The sequence below is a fragment of the Microtus ochrogaster genome, chromosome 7, assembly GCF_000317375.1.
Source record: "Microtus ochrogaster isolate Prairie Vole_2 chromosome 7, MicOch1.0, whole genome shotgun sequence".
In the NCBI taxonomy this organism is placed as follows: domain Eukaryota; kingdom Metazoa; phylum Chordata; class Mammalia; order Rodentia; family Cricetidae; genus Microtus; species Microtus ochrogaster.
The window spans coordinates 14,499,739-14,523,188 of record NC_022014.1 but is presented as its reverse complement, the minus strand read 5'-3'; the positions used below and the strand labels follow the sequence as shown (position 1 = coordinate 14,523,188).

At 40.7% G+C, this 23,450-nt stretch overlaps 1 protein-coding gene across 1 annotated transcript in view; it reads right to left on the bottom strand.

Annotated features, from left to right (window-relative positions):
- Aatf (apoptosis antagonizing transcription factor) overlaps positions 1 to 18,060 on the bottom strand; it is a 108,707-nt gene extending 90,647 nt beyond the window's left edge. Inside the window, exons 1-4 of the mRNA XM_005349330.3 lie at positions 17,860 to 18,060; positions 16,619 to 16,807; positions 12,441 to 12,860; positions 11,887 to 12,024 (exon numbers count right to left, since the gene is read on the bottom strand). Coding sequence (XP_005349387.1) covers positions 11,887 to 12,024; positions 12,441 to 12,860; positions 16,619 to 16,807; positions 17,860 to 17,950 — 838 coding nt within the window. The 5' untranslated portion in view covers positions 17,951 to 18,060. The remainder of the gene's footprint in view (positions 1 to 11,886; positions 12,025 to 12,440; positions 12,861 to 16,618; positions 16,808 to 17,859) is intronic.
- Positions 18,061 to 23,450: the final 5,390 nt, after the last annotated feature.

The following is a 23,450-nucleotide window of genomic DNA, read 5'->3' as shown; positions in this document are numbered from 1 at the left end:
GAGCTAGTTCCAGGACAGGCTCCAAAGCCACAGAGAAACCCTGTCTCGAAAAACAAAAAAAAAAAAAAAAAAAAAAAAACAACAACAAAAAAAAAGACTCTGGTTGCTCTTCCAGAAGATCTAAGTTAAATTCTCTGCACCCACATAGTGGCTTACATCCAGAGGATCTAACACCCTCTTCTGACCTCTACAGGTACCAGGCATGCATGTAGTACAAAGACAAACTCACAGGCAAAACATTCATATACATAAGTATTTTTTAAAAAATTAATTTCAATAAAATGAAGGGGCTGGGGAAATGACTTGGTGGGTAAAGTGCTTGTACAACAAGCATGAGAACAAACCCAGATGCCCAGGACCACAGCACACATCTGTGACCAAGCACTGGGAGGCAGAGAAAGGTAAATTCTGGAAGCTCAACATGCAGTCTAGTTGAAAAAACAGAAAAACAACTGAGGAAGACATCTTGACATTAACCTGGCCCCTAAACATTCAAGGATAAACACACACAAAGAAAAATTATTTTCTAATTCTTCCCTGTCTTGATATTGTTAATGTGATGATAATGACACTAGAATGTAGTCTGCTCATTTTCAACTCTTACAGTTAACATATGCATAAAGCACTGAGGTTCTGGTTACATGAACAGAGGAGAAAGCAAAATTTTAGTGGGACAACTATTTAATATCATCAGAGATTTTTCTACTATCTCCTCATATTCCACATTCACAATCGGTGACCTTGCTGTCTCTATTAAAAAAAAAGTGAATGAACCAAGATAGTTTTTAATAGGCTCCTTTCCACTTACGTCTATCACTCTGCTGACGTCCCACTTAATCTGTACATACATCTTTCTAAGGCCACTTATGCACAACCCCAACTCTGTTCACTACTTGAGCAAAATGCTATACAGATTTCCTCTTCTACATGCCCAATTCCCATCCACTGAGTCATTATATGGAAACATTGCTCCCACCTTCAAAACCTCTCTTCTCTTGGCTACAACCTCTCTCCTTTGTCTCATTTCTCTGTCCTTTTAAATCGGCATCCATTAAAAGTTTTCTATGCTGCCTCAAAATTCTTTTCCCCTATTCTCTCTTGGATTCATTCCAGTCAAGTGTATAATCCTATCACTCTACTGAATCTGTTTATCAAGGTCACAGATGACCACCATGCTCTTAAAATTAAGAGTCAATTCTCAATCCCAATCCTAGTTAATCTGTCAGTAATATTCTCGTCCTTCACATCAGAGAGTAAATAAGTAAAAAAGTATAAAATGGCTCAGCAGTAGAGTACTTTGGCTAGCATGCCCTAAATTTGGGGGTGGGGACGGAGGTAATCAGGGAGAGAAGCACAAAGCAGACATGTATACAAACAAATGAAAAATTAAACAAACAGAGTGAGGGAGCTTAAGATTAGCACAGTGGTAGGGTATTTGCCTAACACACTCTACCATGAGCACAGAATAAGAATATAAGCAAAGGAATACTGTTTTCCTGAGTCCTTCTGCACTATTTATCATATTCATGCATGACTTTAATAATGCAGTTTAAGAATAAGCTTTAAGTCATAAAAACAACTATAATAAAGTAGAGCAGCATCGGAGACAACAGTGAGGTCTTAAAGTCTAACCATAATGCAAACCAAAGCTCTGACAAAATGACTCAGAAATTCCTGAACACCACTGAATACATCAATAAAACAATATAGCCTGTTTTTTACCCTGAGAACATTTAGGGATGATGTTATACCAAAAAAAAAAAAATCCTTGTTGTTACTTTACACATTAAATCCAGATTATGAGAAGCTTACTGGAATCTGTCTGCCTGTCTCTGTCTCTCCTCCACACGCATGCCTCCAGGCATATACAGTCAATCGAGCTAGTTAAATATACATATATAGTTAAATATACTTATCACGAGGCTCCAACATACAATGGTCTATACTTCACTATTAATACTGTGAAGGAGTAACCCCACTGTGACACACTAGCAACATATCAGTACTGCTTCCTACCCCATGCCTCACTATTTCTATTTTATTTTTATTTAATAGTGCTAGAGATTGAAATCATAGCTTTGTGTATACTACACAAGCACTCTACCACTGACTTTTCTCCCCAGTCTTGAGAATAAAATGTTACTAAACTAGGTGTGGTGGCACAGACACATACTCCCAGCAGTCAAGAAGGCTAAAACAGGATTACAAATTCAAGGTCACCCCTAATTTCACAATGAGCTCAAGGCCAGCCTGGGCTACTTAGCGAGACCCTGTTTCTTACAAGGCTTTAATCACTCAGAGGCAGAGGTAAGTTCCTGGCTAGCCAGGGCTAGATATTAACCCTCTTTCCAAATGAAAAATTCCTTCTGCCATGGAAATGAATTGTCTGACCAGTTTGGTTTTAGCACTTTTTAAGCTGCTGTTAGTTTTTATTGCTTTGTGATTATACTGAAGCTCATCTTTTAAGGACACATAGAATCAAGGAATAAGAAACTAACACCACCACATTGGGGGCAGGGGCTATACTCACTAACATGTGCCAATCCCTAAGGTTTGATCGCAAGAAACAGAAACACACACACACATACACATGAGAAGCAGGGGACAGAGTTCCACCACATCCTTATATTGGAAAGTTCTTGCTCTGTGACCCACCTTAGTTTCTATATAACATAAATACCCGGTGAACCAGGTTGGACAAAGTAAGTAGGCATTTATAGGGACCAATATTCCTACACAGAAACACTTCTCCAATAACAAACCAAACAGAGCTTACACTGCAAAACCAAGTCAACAGGTATTATATAAATACCAAATGAAAAGTTATTCAAAAATGATTGCTTTCATTTCCCACCCACAGTTGAGGAAATATAAAAGATCAATAATGCCCTGTGGTGGCAAGAGTGCAGGAAAAGGAATGTTACAGACAAGAATTTAAATTGTTATAATTCCTCTAAGGAACAGCATGGCAATATAACCCAAAAAACTAAAAAAAAGAAAACAAAGTACAATTCCTTTGTCTCAGCAATTACATTTCCAGAGAGACCTTGAACAAACCAAAAGGCATCTCTAGTTACTTGTGACTTTTTTGTTCTTCTGTGGTGCTAAAGATTGAACGCAGGCTTTGAGCATGTTAAGCATGTAATTTACTAACCTAAAGATCCACCTGTCTGCCTGCCAAGTGCCAGGATTTAAAGTAAGTACCATCATGCCTGGTGAAAATACAGCATTAATGAGGTAATTTTACATTCTTTTTTCATATTATGCTTATTTGAAACACATGTAGCTACCAACCCTAAATTGTAAGAAGGCATCAGATCCTCTGAAACTAGAGCTACAGATGGTTTGTGAGCCACAATGTAGGTCCTGGAACTAGCTATGTAGAGTAGGCTGGCCTCAAACTCACAGAGATCTGCCTGCCTCTGTCTCCTAAGTGTATGCCACCAACACCCGGCAAGTTTTGTTTATTTTGAAGCAGACAGTGAATTCATATAGTTCAAAAGATGCTAAGAAGGGCTGGAGAGATGGCTCAGAGGGTAAGAACACTGGCTGCTCTTCCAGAGGTTCCGAGTTCAATTCCCAGCAACCACATGGTGGCTCACAACCATCTATAATGAGACCTGGTGCCTTCCTTGCCAGCAGTACATTGTATGCTTAATAAATAAATAAATATTTAAAAAAAAGATGCTAAGAAGCTGGGCGGTGGTAAAGCACACCTTTAATCACAGCACTCGGGAGGTAGAAGCAGATGGATCTCTGAGTTCTAGGCCAACCTGGCCTATGGACAGCCTGGTATTCCAGGCTATCAGGACTACACAGAGAAACCCTGTTTCAAAAAACCAAAATTAAGTCTCCAAAAGTAAAATAGAAATATTGCTTAATACAATTTCATGACTACCCAAGGTTTTTAAAATTTGAAATTTTCATTTTAGTTAAAAATTTTTAACACTTATTTATTGGTGGAGTGATGCATGTATACCACAGCATGCATGAAGAAGCCAGAAGACAATTTAAGGGAATCAGTTCTCTCCCATAGCCTACAGGGACTGAACTGTGGTTGGTAGGCCAGATGCCAAGTACCTCCACCTGCAGAGCCATCTGATCAGCCCCAAGAAGATGCCATTCTCCAAGTGCTATGGTCAAATTATTAGATATGTTAGTCTATAAGGCTACAGCCATGGTTCATCCATTAAGAACACTTGTTGCTCTTTCAGAGGACCAGGGTTCAGTTCCCAGCACTTCCATGGTGGCTCACAACCATCTATAACTCCAGTTCCAAGGGATCCAACATCCTCTTCTGACCTCTGTGGGCATTACACACACAGGGTACACCTGCATACTCAGGCATAAAAGAAGTATATATAATAAGAATAAAATTTCAACCAGGAGGTGGTGGCACATGGCCTTTAATCCCAGCACTTTGGAGGCAGAGGCAAATGAATCTCTGTAAGTTCGAGGCCAGCCTAGTCTACAGAGCTAGTTCCAGGAAAGCCAGAGCTACACAGAGAAACTCTATCTCAAAAAACAAAAATAAATAAATAAAATTTCAAAAGGGCATTTAAATTAAAAACAATAACAACAAAACAGTCTATTCAGCAGGACATTTTGGTGCTTGCCTTTAATCCTAGCACTCAGGAGGCAGAAGCAGGCATATCTTTTTGAGTTTAAGGCCAAACCAGTCTGCATAGCCAGTTGCAAGACAGCAAGGGCTACTAGTAAGAGCCCATATCAAAAAGCAAAATGAAACAAAGAAAAATCTATTCGAGTCAAAATTATTGCGGGTCTTGGAAAAGGGGCCACAGAACGATGAAGAGGGGAATAAGAAAATATACTTTACTAATAGTAGAATTTGCTTTTAAATTCTTAAGCAAGTCAAAAATTTTAACAGTTCCTCTACATTTACATTATGTTATATGTATTCCTGGTGTTTTGCTTATGGGAAATATCAAAATGTCAACCATTGTTTCTATTAAAGGTCTTTAATGATATTGCATTTTAGACCTGTAATGAAACATGGTGCTTGCTGCAGTTTGTAATGCATCTCATTAAACACATTAATAACATGCATTTAACTAAAAGGTCAGCTTATTTGGTTAAAGTTTAGCTTTCCTATAATCACTTCATTTAAAGCTGTATAGCAAACTCTGGGAAGACAACAGAGTTCCTGTTATAAAAATGCTCTCAATTCTCCCATCTGTCCTAGTCAGTCATTCTTGTTAAAAATTAAATGCCCAGCTATGGTAAAGCTCAGTGGCAGAACATTTGTTAGCATGCACAAGGCCCTGGGTTCATTTCCTAGCACGGTTAACAAACTTGTTAATATTTTTAAGTGGAATAATGGTTACAATATTGGTTTTCTGAGACAGTATCTCACTATATAGGCCTGACTGCCTTGGAACTTGCTATGTAGACCAGACTGACCTGCAACTCAGAGATCCACTGGCATTAAAGGTGGGGGCCGCATGCAACTAGTAATAAGATTTTAGGGCTGGAGAGACAGTTCAGTGGTTAAGTGCGTATGATACTTTTGTAGATGGCCTATGTTTGATTCCCAGCACCCACATGGTGGCTCACAACCTAATTCAACTCCAGTTCCAATAGATCCAATGCCTTCTTCCTGCCTCAAAGGCAACAAGTATGCATGAGGTACATATAAATACATGCAGGCAAAACACTCACACATAAAATGAATAAATCTTTTTTAAAAAAGAATTTAAATCCTTTATCTTTTATGAATGCACACTGAAAGATTTATTGAAAAATGAAGGGACATACATCATTTACTTCACAGTAGTCCAGAAGAAATAAGTTGTCAATATAAAGATAGATGTAGTAAGACTGGCATGAATTCCAGGCAGTGGTGGTGCACACCTTTAATCCCAGCTCCCACTGTGCTCACCTTCCTACTTTAACATAGGCTATGTACATAATGTAGTTTGTAAATTCATCTGGCATGTTCTTAAATAATCTGCCTTCTTCCTTGCATATCGTTATCACCAACATAAAAGGCCTAATTCCTGATGTTGTAAGACTTGTTAAATCAAAGTCAGAGGGAGAAAGCTAACTATCTTTGGAGAAGTAGTTTCTTTTTTTTTTTTTTTTTTTTGGTTTTTTGAGACAGGGTTTCTCTGTGGCTTTGGAGCCTGTCCTGGAACTAGCTCTGTAGACCAGGCTGGTCTCGAACTCACAGAGATCCGCCTGCCTCTGCCTCCTGAGTGCTGGGATTAAAGGCGTGCGCCACCATCACCCGGCAGAAGTAGCTTTCTGTAAATAAATAAATAACTAAATTCCTTAATTTTGTTAAGGTTATTTTATGCTTAATCTTAATCTACACAGACATTAGAAAGTCACTTCATGGTTCAAGAGATATAATTGCCAACATGCAAGAGCAAAACACCTGGAGACTAAGTGCAGGTACTAAAAAAGTCAAGGAAATACTACATTTCTGAAAGGTAGATTTTGAAGTGCAGAACATACAAAGACTTGGTTCTCAGGGGTCTACAGTGCTAGAATATAGTTACAAGTCTATTGTTTTAAAAGTTATGGGGGAGGAGGGCTGGAGAGATCAGAAGTTAAGAGCACAGACTGTTTTTCCAGAGGTCCTGAGTTGGATTCCCAGCAACCATCTATAATGAGATCTGGTGCCCTCTTCTTGCCTGCAGTCATATGAAAGTAGAACACTGTATACATAATAAATAAATAAATCCTTAAAAAAAGCTATCAGAAAGAGAGTAAACCATGGTACAAGAACACATACTGAGCATTCACAACCCACAACCTAAGGACAGAATCCTGTATTCATTGTTTACATTGGTAGAAAGAGCTGGAGAGATGTCTCAAAGATAAAGAGTGCTTATCACTCCTGCAGGACTGGACTTCAGTTCCCAGCATTCAAGTAAAGTGGATCACAACTGCTTCTAACTACAGCCAGGAGATCTGATGCCCTCCTCTTCTGGTCTCTAGAGGTACCTGCACTCATGTGCACAAATGCACACACATAATTTTAAAAATTAGAAATCATATATATAAAGAGCTTGTGAAGAGATCAGAAAGGTAGGCAGTGTATTTGGTGTTACCAAAGCCCAAAGCCCAAGAAAAATACTACAAAATTGGACCAGTGAGATGGCTTAGCAGGTAAAAGTACTTGTATTGCAAGTCTCATAACCCGAAGTCACATAAGTACAGAAGGAGACAAGTTACTGAACAAAGTTCTCTGACCTCCACATATGGGCTATGGAATGTGTGCACTTGTGATTGCTTGCTTGATCTTTCATGTTCTCATTCTCTGTGCTGTGAAGAAATATCATGACCATGTACCACTCTTATATAAAAGAAAACATTCATTGAGGTGGCAACTTACAGATTCAGGTTCACTCCATTATCATCACGGCAGAGAGCATGTCAGCACTAAGGTAGATGTGGTGCTGGAGGAATCGCTGAGAGTTCTACAACTTGCAGGCAACGAGAAGTCTACAGAAAGTCATACTGAGGGAAACTTAAGCCAGCCCCTACAGTGAAACACACTTCCTCCAGCAATACCACACCTCCTAATAGTGCCACCCTCTTTGGGGACCATTTTCTTCTGAACACCACAGCATCACATATTTAATTTCTTTAGTCACTTGAATATTACTTTAATTCTGCTTTATAACACTTCTGATCATTCTAATCTTTTACATTTAACCAATTACCTCCTCCTGGTGAACTTCAGTCATTCTGACAGATGTTTGTCTGACAATGTAGGTTGTGGTAGAAGAGGGAGAAGGAAGTATATGTAGTATTACATTCTGAGAGGATAGGGATCTAATAACCAGAATTTCTACACATCTGAAGGGAGACAGGTTTTGTTTGCTTCCATCTTCTTATGACAGTATGACTTAATGTGTTATATACACACCATCTGGATGGTTTTCATAATAATTTTTCTAGTATATTATTCTGAATAACCAGTTTTATAGCTCTATTATGACTGGCATGAAACAGGCCAAATTTATAACTAATTCCAGATCAAACAGTAGATTTACTCTCTTTAATGCTTATTCACTTTGCTTTTGCATTTATTTTTATTTTATTTATTTATTTATTTTAAACTGAAACTAAGTCTCACTGAATAACCCTTGCTGGCCTGGTTTACTATGTAGATCAGACTGGTTTCAAACTTAGATCTACCTGCCTATTCATCTTGAGGTCTAGATTTAAAGGCATGAACTATCATGCCTGGTCTGCTTAGTTTTATAGATTAGTTAAAGTTAGACTGCTTACGTTTGTTTGTTTAATTTTAAACAAGTCTCATGTATCCTAGCCTGGCTTTGAACCAGCATTGTAGTGGAAGATAACCTTGAACTAATTCTTCTGCCTCCACCTCTCTTTTTTTAATCTAAAAAAATTAAAGGTAATCTTTTTTAGCATTATTTTTTTTTTGAGGCAGTGTCTCATGTAGCCAGGCTGTCCTCCAGCTTGCTTTGCAGTTAAGGATAGCCTTGAACTTCTGATCGCCTCCATTTCCCTAGTACTAGGAGTACAAGCTCGTGTGCTAAACTAAGTACTCTTAAGACTCTGCCTAAGACCATCTCAGCAGTTGATTAGCTCTGTGGTCTTGGCCAGGTTACTTCATAGTAAGATAGGGATAATATGGTTGTGAGGATTAAAGGACATAATCAATGTAAAAAGCATCTTAATTGTACAGTGTCTGAAAGACATCCCACCATAACAGGTACCGGAGCTATCTTTTTCTATTGAAAGACATTAGGCAATGTTCAGCTATATGAATGGTTCTCATTGGTATAACTTACCATCCCCACTGTCTGCAGTATTTTTATAATCTTCTTACAAGTATTCAGAATCCCTATTTAGTTTGAATTAAGTAGTGTCTAGTGTAATACTTATAAACCTTGTCCTTTTAGACTGCTATGGAAAGGTAGGTTTCTAGTGATTTCCTCATTGCCTTTCAGAAGCATTCAATGAAAATTTTTTTTAAGTATGTATTATTTGTGTGAGTGTATGAGAGAGAGAATGAGCAACAGAAACCCTAACAAAGACAGATGCTAACCCAGAAATATCTGTATTTTAAAATGAGTGTTTATAAAGACTCAGATAAGAAGGTCAGTGAGTAATAAAATGAAAAAGACCTTAAATCTAAAATGTTTAAAACAGCTGGATAGCTGGGCAGTGGTGGCTCACGCCTTTAATCCCAGCACTTGGGAGGCAGAGGCAAGCAGATCTCTGTGAATTTGAGGCCAGCCTTGTCTACAAGAACTAGTTCCAGGACAGGCTCCAAAGCTACAGAGAAACCCTGTCTTGAAAAAGCTAAAAATAAATAAATAAAATAAAACAGCTGGATAGTGGTAGCGCATGCTTTTTAATCCCAGCACTCAGAAGGCAAAGGCAGGTGGATCTCTGTGAGTTCAAGACCAACCAGGTCTACAGAGTGAGTTCTAGAACAGCTAGAGATATTACACAGAGAAACTGTCTCAAAAAGCCAAAAAATAAAATAAAATAAAAAAAAAATTAAGACATCTAGAGCAGTTAGGTCTCATCTAAAGGCATCCTCAGAAATGAGAATACTAGGGCACTAAAAATAGCAAAGACATGCCCCAAAAATCTAAAAAAAAAAAATGTATCATGTATTTAGGGAAAAGAAGGGAAGTCAGGAGAAGAGGTCAGGTGGTTTCCTTTCTTCTTTTGAAGACCTCACAACACATACAATTCTTAAGAGAATTTTTAAAAGGTTACCCAGATTTCATAGAAAACAAACTATGGCAGACCACAAAACAAAAAACTGTCTATAGGAAATCATTCTAACCGCATATTCTCCTACAAAAGAAATGCTTTTGCCAGGAATGGAAGTACATGTCTTTAATCCTGGCACTGGAGAAGTAGAAGATAGATTTCTGTGAGGCCAGCCAGGTCTACATAGTAAGACCCAGTCTAAAAAAAAAAAGAAAAGAAGTTCTCGAAGTTGCACATACATATCTTGAATTGTTTTCAAGTGATCCTATTTAGAGGCAGTACCAAACTAGATGTCCTCAGTTTTCTTCCAAATCTAAGTCCATACTATAAAGGGTTACTATGGTACTTTGAATGTAATTGATCCCCATAATCTCATAGGGAATGGCACTATTAGGAGGTGTGGCTTTGTTGAAGTGGGTATGGCCTTGTTGGAGAAAGAGTGTCACTGTGGGGATGGACTTTGAGGTTTCCTATGCTCAGGATACCACCCAGTGTGTCAGAAGACTTCCTGATACCTGCAAGATGTAGGACTTTCTTTCACTACTATTTCAGCACATCTGCCTGCAAGCTGCCATGCTCCCCACCATGATATGACAGAACCTTTGAAACTGTAAGCAAACCCCCTCAATTAAATGTTTTCCATATAACAGTTGCAGTGGTCACAGTGCCTCTTCACAGCAATAGAAACCCTAACTAAAACAGTTACATTTGGTTTTCATAATTTTTTTGTTTTTGTTTTGTTTGACAAGTTGCTTACTCAGCATGCCTTTAAATCCCTAGGCACAAGGGATACTCCTGCCGCTGCCTCCAAAGTAACCAGGACCGCAGGTAGTGCACTAGCTTTTAAGTTTGAAAATGTAAACAGAAACAACATCTCAGTGTACAAGTTAGGAATAACCATGGCAACCAGGGCACATGTTTTCCTGTGCCCTGGCACTTTGGTGTCACTGGACACATAGGAGGCAATACTATTTGACAGACTCCTAGTCTAAGAGGAAGAAAAGCTGGAGTTTTATATTTGCTATTCATGAGCAAACTCTTTTGGGTGAACTGCTGTCTCTAGTTTTCTCATCTGTAGAGTGAAGGAATTAGAAACCAAGCAACTTTTAAATTCTTTTTCACTCTACAATTTTTTGGGCTTAGTTAAATGATTCTCTCCCCAGAAGTCAGTTTTTTCCCTCACTCTTTGTTACTCAAAGGAAAGATAGGAATAATACCATTTAACTTGTTCTAAAGTCCGCCCTAACAAAGAAAGACATCCTATAAGCTACCAGGACTGAGTTCAATTACTCATTCTTTCCCTGTTTTATTTTTTTAAATATTTATTTATTTATTATGTATACAATATTCTGTCTGTGTGTATGCCTGCAGACAAGAAGAGGGCACCAGACCCCATTATAGATGGTTGTGAGCCACCATGTGGTTGCTGGGAATTGAATTCAGGACCTTTGGAAGAGCAGACAATGCTCTTAACCTCTGAGCCATCTCTCCAGCCCTCCCTGTTGTTTTATACCTATAGATTTTTAAATAGTTTTCCCTAAGAATTTAAGAAGTAACTCAGCTAGGAGTAGTGGCACATGCCTATAATCCCGGCACTTGGGAGGCAGAGGCAGGCAGATCTCTGAGATCAAGGCCAGTATGGTCTACAGAGCAAGTTCCAGGACACCCAGCATTACCTAGAAAAGCCCTGTCTCAAAAGAAAAAAAAAAAACTAAAAAATTTTAAAAAGTAACTCAAAAAGCCAAAGAAGAATGTCAAGTAATATCAGAAAACAGACATGGCTCAAGCACCTGATCTACTTCAAAGTTGCCTTCATTTGATAACGCTGCTGCCGATTATTTAGCCTTTTGAATAAGATCAAGTGTAAATAAAGAATTGAAAGTAGCCAGGCGATGGTGGCACACGCCTTTAATCCCAGCACTAGGGAGGCAGAGGCAGGTAGGTGGATCTCTGTGAGTTCAAGGCCAGCCTGATCTACTGAGTGAGTTCTAGAATAGGCTCTAAAACTACAGCGAAATCCTGTCTCGAAAAACCAAAAAAAAAAAAAAAAAAAAATTGAAACTAATATTCTACATTATAGTATTACTAAATGAAAATATCTTATTTTTTTTTTACATCCAACTCAGTATACCCCCAAAACGATATGAGTATTCTTACTATTTTTTAGAGCAATGGCAAATTCTGGGCCACCTTTGTCCTTGAAGACTGGAAAGACATTTGGTTGAGGCAACTGATTGGTAGTCAACAGAGCTTTCTGTAGTTTGATCCTTCCTTCCAAGAGCTGGTCCCACAACGCTGAAGAAAAAGTGAAAGAGAAGCCATCTCTTAGTCAGGAATTCTTTCTGGGGACTAAGGAGGAAGAGGAAGAAGCACCAATCTCTAAGCAGCATGCATTATGATGTTCATGCCATAGAAGCATTCTCCATTCTAGAAAATAAACTCTCCCTCTCTTGATGGAAATACTTGCTGTGAGAGAGGAAACCCTAATACATGACAAAAGGAGAGAACATGCTCCTCTTCAATCTTCCCCAAAGTTAGAGCAGAGCCTGCTAAGCAATAAAACAAGAACTAGGGTGCAGGCTTCTGGGTAAAGTGAGGTATGTCACAGACTAATCAGAAGGGGTACTGGAGAAACAGAACAACCAAAATCAAAAAGCAGATTAACATAGAAACTCTAAAAAAAAACAAGCAAGTAGCAAAAGCACACGCACCTATCTGATTCTTCACAGCTCTTCCTTTCTCCACTTCCTCAGAAACTTTGACACTGGAGAAGGTCATCACCACACCGTCATCTTCACTGTTCCTGTCTTCTTCCCTCTCACCTTCTAAGTTCTCCTCTACATCTCCTTCTTCCATGCCACTCTCTTCTTCCTCCGCCTCACTGCTCCCAAGGTCATCCATTCCTTCCGTAAATTTCTCAAAATCACTAATGCCCTGGAAACTGAAGCCTGGCATTTCTGCAGAACGCCCTCTGTCTTTCTTCTGAGCCAGACTGAGCTTCAAATCATTGTCAGCATCCTCTTCCTCAGTAGCACTTAGCTCCTCTGCCTCCTCTTCCTCCTCAGATTCTTCCAGGCCCAGGCCCTCTGAATCCCCATCTTCAGATTCTTCTTCATCAGATATTTCTTTGTCTAAATCATAAAGAAAAAAAAAAGGGGGGAACGGGGTTTACCTATAGAAAAATACTAGGGCCACATCTTTCATTTCAATTAATGAACTGTAGTATCTACTATGAAAGTAAACATGTTATTTGCTCTATTCAACCGAACAAACATTTACTATATATGTACTATTTCTAAAATGCTAAGGGGAAATAAAGACAAACAGAACATGAATTCAATCTAAAAAAAAAAATACAGTGAAGACACAGACACAAAAAATATAATTACAGGAAAAAATAAAAAGTGCTTTGAAAAAAACTTCATGCCAGCCATGGTGGCTCATGACTATAATCTCAGTACCCAGGAAGTTGAGGCAGGAGGACTGCTTGAGTTCAAGTCTAACTTGGTTTATATAATGAGCACTAGACAAGCCAGGGCTACACAGTAAACCTTGTCTCAGAAAAACAAATAAATAAAACATTTCAGCTGGTGTTTGGGAATTAGACCAGCCTTCCCAAAGCTACACCTGAAAAAATAGTTATCATTAGCTATTCCAAATGCGTACAAATAATCAAACACCTATCATGTGTAAAGACTAAAAGAGGGCTTTAATAGCTGTTGTGCTGGTAAGTATGTAACTTGTTTATTTTATTATAGAAGACCAGAGTTAAGATACTTTGGACTTTTAAAGATTTTGAAGGATTTTTAAAGTTGGATTGTATTTCATAGTATTAATATGAGACTTTGGGAACAACACGTAGAAAGTTATGGCTTAAAGTGATGTGTCTATATGTTAAATTGACAAGGGATAGATTGTACTGGTTAGTTTTAACTGTCAATTTGATACAATTTGACACAACCTAAGCTCACCTGAGAAGAAAGTATTTTTTGGTAAGGGGTATAGCATCTCACTATTTATTTCTGGTAGACAAGCCGACCTCAAACTCAGATACTCATTTGCCTCTGTTTCCTGAGTGCAGGTATTAAAGAAGCATGCACCATCATGTCCAGCTCTGGGAAGAAAGTCTTTAATGACGAATTATGTAGACCAGGTTGATCTGTAGACATGTCTAAAGGGATTATTTTGATTGTTAATTAATGTAGAAAGACCTAATCCATTGTAGGCAGCACCTATGCAGAGGGTTCTAACAGTGTAAAACAGGAAAAACAGAAAACAGCTGACAGCAGGCAAGTACAGATGCATTCGTCCTCTCTTTGCTCTTGATCTGGACCTGATATGACCAGCTGCTTCCAATCCTGTCACTGAGATGTTCCTGCTACGATGAACTAAAATCCAGAAATGTAAACTGAAATAAACTCAATTCTTCCCTCCATTGTTTTCTGCCAAAGTATTTTTTTTTTTTGTTTTGTTTTTGTTTTTCGAGACAGGGTTTCTCTGTGGCTTTGGGGCCAAAGTATTTTTATCATAGCAAAAGAAATGAAACTAGGATACCTGTGGAAAGAAACTGTCTTATGGGAGTGTTAGAAAGGCATGCCATTAATACATTCCAACATCATCAGTAGATAGTATATAGAAAAGGTACCAAACTAACATACACCTGTAATCCTGGCATTTGGAAGCCAGGCAGGAGAGTCAAAGCAAGTTCAAGGCCAGCTTTGGCTACTTAGTGCGTCATACTACAATAATAAGTTCCTTTCTCATCCTCCCCACACTCCATCCCCATCTTCCCTAAAAGAAGGAACCACCTGACCTTCCAAAAAAGATTAGAGATGATTTATGTGGAGATATTATAAATTTACTTATGAAGCATAAAAAAGAGCTCATCAAACTGAGAGGAGGTAAGGAAAGAACTAGAGACTGAACAAGAGGAAGTAGGAAAGTGGAGGTACATGAACCTAGAGGATTACCAGAAAATCAGGACCAGTCCTGTTGTCTATGGGAAAGAGTTGAAACTTTAACCAAGTAAAATAAAGAGTTTATGAAAACATTAAGTCTTTGGTACTTCTTTCAAGAAATAAACCTTAACTTGCTGAATATGGTAGTACAGTATGGTCTACATAGCAAGTTCAAAACTAACCAGAGGAACATAGTAAGCCTCTGTCCTAATTTTTTTTTTAAGATTTTATGTATTTATTATGTATGCAGTGTTCTACCTGCATGTATGCCAGGACACCAGATCTCATTATAGATGGTTGTGAACCACCATGTGGTTGCTGGGAATTGAACTCAGGACCTCTGTTAGAGCAACCAGTGCTCTTAATCTCTGAGTCATCTCTCCAGCCCCTCTGTCCCAATTTTTTTGTTTGCTTGTTTTTGATTTTTGGAGACAGGGTCTTACTGTGGCTGGAACTTGCTAGGAAGACCAGACTGGTCTTGAACTCAGAGATTCATGTGCCTCTGCCTCCCAAGTGCTGAAATAAAAAGCATGTAACCCCAGACCATTCAAGACACTGCCTCAAGGGAAAATAAATAAAACACACAAATTTAAAAAGCCTCAGATAGGCTGTCAAAATTAAAAATACAGAAGTTAAGTGAAAAACCAGTAGAACCCTTTAAGTTTAATCAATTCTCAAATTAAGAAATTTCCATACAACACAGCATAGATATTATAATCAGCCTGCTTTCATGTAAATTCTGGCTCTTCTACTTAGCAGCTGTATCACTTTTACTTAACCAATTAGCCCTTTACTTTCCTATTTGTAAAATGAGAATAAATAATTATCAACTTCTCGGGCTACTGTAAAGAGTCAAATGATAATGATGTACTATTTTTACTTTTTTAAAGATTTACTCACGTCTAAGCGTTTTGCCTCCATGTGCCTATGTGTATCTCTAGTGCCTACAGAGGAACTGGAGTCATGGGTGGTTGTGAGTCTCCATGTGGGTGCTGGGAATATAACCTGGGTCCCGAAAGAACAAGTGATCTTAATCACTGGACTATCTCTCCAGACTTTATGGTAATATTTTGGTGGCTTTGTCCCAGGCTCTCAGAACTTAAAGAGCTAACTACAGCGGCTGACACACAGTGAAAACTCAATCTCAACATGACCTTCCTAAAAGAAAATATATGGCATCTTCTCAATATCCATATCTGGAGACTTCTTCCATCTTGAGAAACTTACTACTGCTTAAAACTATAAACTCACATCCTAATTCTTTCTCAGGAAAGACAGAAGCATTGTTACTTTTTACAATGATAAAAGGTCAGTTTCATAACTAATACACAGAGAATCAATATAAGACCTGAAAAACAAAAAGGGTCAAGATATAAAAGCAACACATACATCCGACTTTTTCTTTTTGGTTTTTCAAGACAGGGTTTCTCTGTAGCTTTGGAGCCTGTCCTGGAACTTCCTCTGTAGACCAGGCTGGCCTCGAACTCACAAAGATCGGCCTGTCTCTGCCTCCTGAGTGCTGGGATTAAAGGTGTGCAACACCACCACCTGCCTTTTAACATACAGCCCTGCCAATCCCTAGGATGCCTTGCCCATTTTTTCACTCATTTTAGGGTGAACCATTAATCTGACCTTGGTAACTCTTCTGAGTTTTAGGTTTCGTTTTTGTTTGTTCTTCTGAGACTAGGTCTCAGGTGTAGCATATGCTAGTACAGAACTATGTAGTCAGTCTTGAACTCTGATCCTCCTGCTTCAGTCTCCCCTAGTTCTGAAATAACAGGAGCATGCCTCACTTAAAGTGAAGTGGTGACCTCAAAGACCCTTCCTAATACCCAATCAATGGTCTCTCCTAAAATGAGCAGAGACACACTGACTTCCAGAAGGCATCCATAAATGAAACAGCAAGAAGAGTTTCGGGTTTGTCTACTCACCGGAGGACCCTGGCAGAGTCTGCTCCCAGTGGTCTTCTTTCCAAGCTTTCCTAGAAGTGGTCTTGCCAGAATACCTCTTGTTTGTGTCCAAGAGGGAGGATGATGCCAGTTTTCTAATGCTGCTCACTGCCAGATCACCTTCCTCCTCTTCCCCTTCATCAAACCTGTCAATCACTCTGGCTCTAGTGGCTGTGGGGAAGGAGGAAAATAGAATCTTAGGTTAAAAAAAAATCTTTAATAGGAACTCAATTAAACAATTTCAACTCCACATGCCACCTTTCTGTGCTAGGTGAGTACTCTTACCAACTGGGCTATATGCCCTGCCCTTGATTCATTAAGTGTCCTCTATGCAATTTCCACTAACTTACAGGAGTAGGGAATTTACTTCTGCTCTCTGGGGAGACGACTATCATATTGATGTCTGTTTCTGAATAGAAAGCTACCTCCCTTCATCTACTAGTAGATTGTTCCTACGCCTTGACTCTATAAATCTAGCCTGATTCCTCCTTTTCCATAGTGTTTTTGTTTTTTTTTTTTTTCTTTAAAGGTTTTGAAAATTAAATTCAGGGCCCCAAGTATGTCAGCCACATGCCCACGGAACTTAATTCTTCCTCAGCCAACAAGTTTATAGTCACTCCGTCTCACCCCTCCAGTAGTCCCCACTGACCCTGGTTTAAACAAACCCGTTTCCTCACCTGCTATTCCTACACCACGACTCCTAATCTCTTTTATCATACCTTCCTCACAACTCTGACACAAGCCTAAAGCACAATTACTCCCAGCTAGTCTCTGAACAGGCTTAAGGAGACTCAGTGTGTCATCAGAACGTGGGCAAATGTCTTAAGACCTACCATTACTTAAACAGCACCAGAGAATCCTACTTTTTTTCCTTTTCGAAGCAAGTTTTTAGAGGCGGTCAACTTTAAACACACACAAACCTGAAACTCATTAGACTTCCTTCTCCTTTCTAAGGTAATACCAGAGAAGGGCATCCTAAGTAACTGCCAGTCGGCTGCCAGTAGCTCCCTGCAGCTACCCCCCAGCCAGAGTCTGTGTGCCCGCCCCGCCTCCCCCAAGTCTGGACTGCACGTTCACAGCAGGTGTCACCCTCCACCCCTCCAGGGGTCAACCCTCCCGAGACACAATTTTCCTCAGCGCAAAAGGAAGAAGAGCAGGCTCGAGGGCCAGCGGCCCGCCCCGGCCCACAGCTCCGCACGTGGTCGGCCCCAGTCAGGCCTCACCCTCCTCCGGGTCGGCCTCAGGATCCGCTTCACGCGGTCTCGGATTCAACAACTGTTCCAGCTGCAGAGCCAAGGGCTGCGACCCCGCCATGGTCACCAGGTCACAGTAGTCGCTGCGCTGGTGAACCTGCAGCCCCGAGCCTCGGCCCGACGTTCCGGCCCGGGCGCTCCCGCCGGACACTACACACGACAAGCAGAAACCTTCGGGGCCGGCGCTCAGCTCCCTGATAGGCAACTTCCGGGAGGCGCGCGCCGGAGGGGCGGGGCTTCGCGTCACCACAGCCGTTGCTAGGCTGGAGACGCAGGCCCGCGAAACCTGGGAGGGAGCGCAGCCGGCCTAACGCGCGTGCGCCGGAGACCAGGCCCGCGCGGCGCGCGGCGCGGGAGCGCGCAGGGGCACGTGACCGCCTCTGGCGAGGACCGTTGGTTGCGTTTCCAGCTTCCAGGGACCCCTAAGCACAAAATAATGCCTCGAGCTTTGTGCGAGGTTGGTTTAGGAATGAAGCGCGTAAAGTACTCGTGGCTCATGATGGCTGGCTGATTTGTGAAAGGAGTAAAGGATAAGCCTCTCAAACCTCAGGTACAGACAGGGATTCCAAACAGGGTTTTCCACAGTATGGAGGAGCCAGGCACACATCTTCCAACTCTGAGCAGCCAGGATCTGAGAGGCCTGCCTGTGTAGATGTGCGGCCAAGTGCGATCTTTACCTTTATTTAGGAATAATTAGGGATCGCGATGGTTGTACCACAAATCAAGACCGTACCCCCTTTCCTGGGCAGGCAAAAGGGGGCAAGCGGTTAGAATTCCTCCACTACACGTTCCTCAACGTAGTAGGTATGTATTAATAGCTTTACTGTTCTAAGATGGAGTGACTCAGACCCGGAAACTGAAGAACAAATGCAGACAAGAAACCCTTCACTCGGTTCTAACATTAGATGCTTAGACTCAAAACATACAGACCTTAATGAGATAAATTTAATTGCACCCAGACACATGAAGATACGCAATCACCTAACATTCTCTTCCCTTCATAGAGCGTTCCTTGACTGCCCACTGCGTGGCAGGCCCTGCTAGATGAAATACAGGATGAGTCTCCACACAGTGACCAGCCTTCTGGGCAGGAAACAAGAACTGCAATGAGGAATGACAAATTTGAGCATAAAGCGTCCTGTGCTGATATGTTGGAGGTCTTCCGTGAAGACTTAAGATCTTCTGTAAACAGAAAAGCTGCCGTTCAATAAAAAAGACATGAGTAGGACTGGTGGTAGCTAGGCCTTTAATCCCAGCACTCGGAAGGGAAGTGGAGGCAGGCAGCTCTCTGAGTTTGAGGCCAACCTGATCTACAGAGCAAGTTTCAGGACAGCCAAGACTACACAGAGAAACTCTGTCTCAAAAACAAAACAAAACAAAAACAAACAAAAAAACATGAGTAATACACAGTACTACACTGTGACTGTACCTCATTCCTGTTTGTCCACGGATACAGAGTCTCTAGCCCAAGCGGGCTTCCAACAGGCTAAGTAGCTGAAGATGACCTTGAATTCCTTAATCATGGGAGATTATAGGCCTGTGCCACTACACCCTGTTTATTCAGTGCTAGGGACTGAACCCAGAGTTTTGTGCATGCTAAGTAGGAACTCTTCCATTTCTAGATCCCCAGCTCAGTACCATTTTGTAAGTATGCTCCAGGCCAATTGGATCCCAAAGCAGATCAATATAGGTATGTATCTGGTAGCTCCCCAGAGGAAGCCACAGGAAGACAGTCCCTGACTCAGAGTCAGCAGAGACTACTCCTTTAGTGTAGCTCCTCCCATGCCTCCTTCCTAAGTGGCTCTTGAGTGAAGAAGACCAGGGCTACAAAAGAGAAACAGAGACTGTCTTAAAGTCTTTCAGACATGGAGGGCAAAGAATGTCAGACCAGACAAAGACCTAGGCAAAGAAAATCTTTGTATTACTGAGTAGTTAGAGGGCTTGCTTGTTTTCAAGTGTGCCCTCTGTGATTTCTGGCATGTGCCTATATCAGAGCCTCCATAGCAAAAATGTGCTCCTCTGTCCTCTACAAGTTGCCATTGCCTTGGGCATAAGGAACAGAAGTGTTCTCCCACCCCACGTTCAGTAAATTACATCCCCCATCCTCTTCCCTTGCTATTTCAGGCACTAAGAACCCGCCCTTAAAGGTAAGGAGGAGGGAAGAGCTAGGTGGAAAGGGAAGCAGGACAGAGACCATCTTGAAACTGTTATGCATACAGGACACTGCTGGCCTATTTGTGGCCGGTTGAACTGAGCAAACAGGATCATAAGGTGCCTTTTACCAGCCCTCCCTCTCCTGTCTTGGCTGTCCCTAACCTGGGACATTTTTAGGAAGGAGTCAAGAGCTCTTTACTCTTGCCATACATACCCTAAGCTCCACAAAACTGCTTCCCCTGCTTTTCTACCCCAGGATTCTTCTTCCTGGAGAGGAGTGAAGGAGAAAGAATGGTAGAGTTTAAGGTGCAGCTAAGTGAAGTTGAGGCACAGGGCAAGGGAGAGACCACCCAAATGTTCTGGGGCCCCTTCCCTGGTTGCATTCTGGTTTCTTGAGACGTGGCTGAAGGGCTTCAGACTAGGGTAGAGTGGGATTGGAGATGGAGGGTGGGGTTGTGGGAGGGGCCAGTAAAGGGCAGTACAGCTTCCTCTAGAAATGTCAACCAATGGAGAGCAGATGGGCTGAGCTGAGAGGGGCCTAAAGGTGAGCAATCTGTCCTCTGGAAAAAAGACAGAAGGGGTTTAGGATTCACCTCCCTCTGGCTGGGCTGCAAAGTGGCAGGAATAGCCACCCATAGGCAGAGATAACTAAATTAGCCATCGCTCCGATGGTCAAAACCCGCCAGTTTCAAGTTTCCAGAAACCAGATTCTGACCTATCTGTCTTCCTAAACAACATCAGCCTTGGGTTCCAGACCCCTAAAAGGGCCTGTCCTGGTTCTCCACTAATTCACCTGCCTTCTTGCCTGCCCTTGCATCAGGAGAAGTTGAGTAGGGGAGTTTTAAGTCCCTCCTCAGCTTAGATGGCAGCCCCCTGAGACTGGAACCCTAATTACAGGTCCCTGAAAACACAGTAGTGGGGGCTTTAAGCTGGCTTGAGGAAAAAAAGGGCTTGCCAAATTTAGCTGTGAGGAGGCTTCGCTCTCAGATAGGAAGGGGTGATAGGGGACCAAAGGGCATTTCCCTCCTTCCTGGCAGTCTCTCCAGGAATGGTTCCCTGCGCCCTTGGGCCAGAGGTGGGCAGCATTTGTGAATGCAACCCAGCCACTACCGGTTCTCTTCCTCCCCCCAGCCCTCAGTTCCAGATTAGACCACTTGTTCCGTCTTCGCTGGGTTTCACAAAGACCCGCCAAGGGAAAAGACCGCGCCACTGGCACGGAGTCACAAGAACTGAATCTATGCCGCCTGCCCAACTCTTAAAGCATTTCTTATCAAATACTCCGATAGCGCAATAAAGCTACTAAATAATTTAGTACCCTTGATAGGAAAATGCCACTTCCTGATGAGCATACGTTCAGTTAAATGAATGGTTTTAAGGGGGAGGGTTCCAGGGTGGTGGCTATAATGAATGTTAGCTGTGGTTTAATGCATATAAATGCTAAACAGGGAAAACATGCAGACCCAGTGATTGCATATGAAGAAAAAGTGCTGTATGCAGCGGCTAGGAGTTTCCAAAGTCTCCCTTGTATTTCATAAATTTTTATTTCTGAAAGAAGACAGCCAGATTCCTCCCTGATAGTTATTAGTTAGATAAGCCATCGAAGGGGTGCAATGAAATATTGCTTACTCTAAAGCCTTCTCTGCAGGAAAGATAAACTTGGCTCTGTCTTACAAAATAAGGAAACGGTACTGGAAATTGCATACAATTTAATGTAAAAATGATTTTTTTAAAAAATATAAGATATGATCCAGACTGAAATCTAGGCAATATGATAAAGAAACCCTGGGACCCTGATAATAAAACTCTCATACACCTACACATTAGTATTTCATAGGAGAAACATTCACATTTCTTCCATTTCTATTGGAGGTTTGGATGGGATTGAACTATTCTCAAGACCCTATATCTATTGGCAACTTAACTCTCAGTTGCAATTTGATTTCTATATTAGTTATTTTTGTTCATCTTATGCAGAAACTTAATACGTATCCTATGCCAGACAAAACAGTTTACCTTTTGGAAAACTTCAAATGTAGTAAATACCATCCAATAACAATTCCGTATGAGTTCTGTGAAAGGGATTAAAGTATTTCATTGCTAGTTATACTTTATATTCACGTTAGGTTATCTTTCAACTCACCAAATTAGAAAGCAGGATTATCTATGGAAAATGAATTGAAGGTGAAAAAGACCAGGTATAACTATCTATTTACAGGTATGTGACATTCCCAAGCCTGGCTTTGCAAGTGCAGGGAGGAGAAGGGGGTGCAGGCTCTCTCACCTAATCATAGACCAGCATCATTCGCTCTCTTTTAGCTGTGGATTTGATTTCCATTTCCAATTCTATATTAACTTATCAGCAAATCACTTTATCAGTTAAACCCACAGAATGCAAATCTGTATTTAATAACAGCGAGAGGCAAAGAAGAGAGCTTGGTGCAGGGTTTCAGCCAGAGCCAAGGTGAAAGCATCACCCCAGTCTTGTCCCCCTCCCTACTGACTTCTGAGGGTCCGCTCAGCGTGCTCTTGGGACTTCCTTCCAATCGCTGAAAACATGGGATGCCACACCAGTTATCTAAACATCAGGTTTTCTATTTTTATTAAAAACTCACAAATTTATTCAACATGTTTTCTTTCATACAGTGAATGGTCTAATATGCACTGGAGGTCACACAAGCTTAGGTTTATAGAACAATAAAAGACATATGAGAAATTTAATATATAAAGGAACAAGTAGCAGCTGCTGACTGCATATTTGACCATAAAATTTAAATATTTTGGACTTTTATTTTAAAGACACAAAAATAAAACCTGTGTGGGTCTATATAAGTCATATTAACAATTTCATGAATGTTCAACAGGACTAAAAATTAGCAAAGATGTTTTTTTAAACCTTGTAACACTTTTTTTTTTAACACTTTCTCAAGTTGCTGGTGCCAGGCACCATTACAGTATTTGTGCTATAATTTATTCTATTTGGCAACTGTCTGGATATCATATTTTTCCTTTGCCTCGTGTAAACAACACCTTTTTACATACTAGCACAGTGAGCCGCAAGCCCTGCAAATCTGTCAGAACATCTACAGGAAAAGAAAAGGAACAATTTTGGTTGATTGTTCAAAACATTTTGTTTTTGAACAAGAGGTTTCAAAACAGGATATATTAGTAAAACACTGAACTCCTGAATTTAACATTATACGTAAACAGTTGACTGTTTTTTAGTTCAATAGTCTCTCTTATTTTTAAACTTTCATGTGAAGGTAGAGTACTTTTTTTGTAGAGGTGATGTTCAAGTCATTTTACTGAGAGGTGTGGCTGGAGACCATCCTGTGGAGAGACGGGTGTGTGTGTGTGTGTGTGTGTGTGTGTGTGTGTGTTTTGTGTGTGTGTGTTGTGTGTGTGGAGAG